The 3,128-nt window shown below is 39.3% G+C and overlaps 1 protein-coding gene across 1 annotated transcript in view; it reads left to right on the forward strand.

Moving 5' to 3' along the window:
* The first annotated feature begins 436 nt into the window (after nucleotides 1–436).
* MYL1 (myosin light chain 1) overlaps nucleotides 437–3,128 on the forward strand; it is a 26,638-nt gene continuing 23,946 nt past the window's right edge. Inside the window, exon 1 of the mRNA XM_019523420.1 lies at nucleotides 437–688. Coding sequence (XP_019378965.1) covers nucleotides 557–688 — 132 coding nt within the window. The 5' untranslated portion in view covers nucleotides 437–556. The remainder of the gene's footprint in view (nucleotides 689–3,128) is intronic.

Consider the following 3,128-nt stretch of genomic DNA (forward strand, 5'->3'; position numbering starts at 1 on the left):
GCCAAGGAGGAGTGAAGGGTGCTGAGGGGGCAAGGCAAAGGAGGATGGAAACTGGTGAGCTTCCCAAACCTCAAAGTCAAAATTCCAGCCTGAAACTGAATCCTCTTACAGTGCACATAGGCATGGGAAAAAAAGATTTATGACTTCAGCAGAACTGAAATTCTACCAAGAAAAAGTACCAGTCAATCTGCATTTCAATGTCAACAGGAGATCTGAAACAGGCTTTGTCATATTTCTTTCTCCTTTTCACATATTAAAAAAATTCAGGGAGGCTTAAAAAAAGGCCACTGAAGTTCCCTGATCTGACAAGGCCCTGACCCCTTAATTCCATTTATAGCCTGAGTCAGAATGACATCCCCCTTGACTAGCAAACTGTCCAATCCAGCTGCATGTGTCAAGATTGTATTAGGCACTAAGTGAAATATATATATGCCCTTATAGTTTAACACGTTGGGTCCACCTCCACGGCACTGGGCTGTAGATCATCCTGACTGCTGCTCCTCTCTCAGGAATCACTTTCAAAGGTTTTTGGGGGTCCTTTATTTTTTAAAACAAAATGGCACCAAAGAAGGATGTTAAGAAAGCTGCACCAGCTGCAGCTCCAGCTCCAGCTCCAGCACCAGCACCTGCACCAGAGCCTGCACCAGCTAAACCCAAAGAACCAGCCATTGATCTCAAGAGCATCAAGGTAAAAGGATGAACTTATGCAGTCACTGAAAGATATCAAACCCCAAAGCACTCACAAACTGGAAAATTTAGAGTCCCTGCTGAAACCTGCAGTAAATACTTTTATTTGTTTCTGGTTAAGGGACAGCAGTGAAATGAATGAATAACTGGACTGGATTTCTCAATCTAGCCAAGCTTTACCATTATTTAAGTAACTGGAAATATCCATTCATAGCACACAATTTAATGCAAAAGGAAAGCCTGGCAGTCTCAAAAGTTTTAACCTAAAGGCCAGGCTACCTCTTATCTTATGCATACCAACCTCTATTTTGTGAAGTTTCATGTAAGCAGTTTTTAAAGGGAAAGTAATAAAGAACAACAAAGAGAATGTGATGCATGAAACTAAATTGGTGAACATAGAAATCAAACTTATTACTTCGGTGCAGTTTCAAAGTGATTCATCACTTTGCATCTTTCACCCTGAACAACTTACCCTGTGTTTGCCAACAGTAGATGATCCTTAAGTCTTTGGAATATTTATTTGACTGCTGTTTTGTTTATCCATCATAAAATATGTTTTTGGTAATTTCATCAGTTCCCTTTGAGTATTGCTACTACAAGAAACTCTGATACTATAGCAAATGAGAGCATGAAGTGGAAAACTGTTTACAGAAGTGTTCAGTGACTGTCTCTTTCACCTTATGTATTTGTTCATCACTTGCAATTTGCTGAGAAGTGAAACTAACAGATAGGACAAGCCTGTCAGAGGTTTTTCTTAGTTTATTCGTTTGAAATCATGCCTTCTTTGGATTTTGCATGCTAATATTAAGATAAGGAGAATGTAATTGATTCTTGGCTTGACACTTTGAAACAACTTCTGTCTGCAAGGAAGAATTCTGTATTTGGGAAAGAGTGGGAGGAGGGAAAGACAGGGATGCAGGTTGATCTGAGTGATATTATAAATAGTCATTCCCCCCCTACCTGGCAAGTTGATTGGTCATAGTACCAATTTGGGAAACTCTACATAAGAAATCTTACCTAATATGGAGAAAGGAGGGCCATAAAGAATTCCAATAGCTCTTTCTCATTTTAACCACCAGACACCCCCAGTGAATTCAGTTTAGGTTATCTGAACACATACTACTTGGAGGCACTGTGTGCCATTTCAATGTTATGATCCATTTTGAAATCTTTTAATGGTTTATTCAATTTTTACAGTCTGACCCTACATATTAAGTCAACATTTAGTTTAATTTACACAAAAGTTCCATAGTGGATAAAACAATATAAATCTGCAGCAGTTCCTCGCAATATTGATTCTGGGCTGACCAATGAATCAATGAATCACAGAAACAAACAGTGAAAGACATTTGGAAATATTTAGAATGGTGACAATAAAGGCTAAGCAAATGGCCCACAGTCTTTGGCAATATTCTCTAAAACTAGATTAGACCTCATATTTTATGAATAGCCAGCTATGAGGAAGAATGCAGCTAGATTTTCTACTAAATTATTTAACTTGATTTGATGGCTCTCTGTGTCCATTTTATTAGAAGAAAATAGAATTTTCAGCTTCAGTGATCCTAGCTAATCTAGCTTTACATAAATAGACTTAATAGTGACTTAATAGTATATTACCAGCTAAAAAATGGAAAGCTGTAAACTCAAACACCATAACAGTTCTAAGCAACCCAACTCCTTTACACAGACAGCTCCATGTTAACATTGGAGATGCATGCTGAGCTCCAAGTGATCTGATAATGACTTCTGTGTGTAGCATTATTCTTCTTTAAAAGAAAAACATTCTCTCCCCGCCAAAAAAATAAAAATCAATTTCCTCTACTAAAAAGAAGCCCTCCTCTAAAAACAAATTAATGAGGATAATAATAAGAAGTATCTTCTCTGAGGTAGGTTTGTACAATTATTCACATTTTATACATGAAGAAACTTGAGTCAGATAGTGTTAAATGACATGTACAGGACCAAAGAACAAGCAAGTATCCAAATCAAGAATGGAACCTCCAGTGCTGAGCTACTGCCGCTGGACTGTATTTCTTTTCTTTTCCCTGGGTAGGAACTTAGAAGTCTCACCACCAGCATGTCTCATGATTGTTGGTGTATTTAACCTCTCAACCACCCCAATAAGCCATGGAAACAATATTTTCTTATAATGAAGGGATTTGCTCAGTGTGACTTAAGTTCATGACAGACCCCGTAACTGAAGACATCTTTGGTGCGTCTACACATGCCGTTAATGCACAGCAATAGTTTCTTGCTCCTTGGAAGCTCCTGAGCATGCAGTTTACACATGTGCCCAGACTGTAGCACACTGAGCTGGGTCAAAGGAGCCTCAGCTAGCAGGGGGCACAGGGGTCAGCCTGTCAGCCTGGAACTACTCCGACCGAGCTCAATGGGCTTCAGAAGGGTTGGCTGGGGCATGAGGGTGCTTCAGTGTGGGGCTA

This window comes from Gavialis gangeticus, unplaced genomic scaffold (genome assembly GCF_001723915.1).
Source record: "Gavialis gangeticus isolate Ggan-Ray unplaced genomic scaffold, GavGan_comp1, whole genome shotgun sequence".
Lineage (NCBI taxonomy): Eukaryota > Metazoa > Chordata > Crocodylia > Gavialidae > Gavialis > Gavialis gangeticus.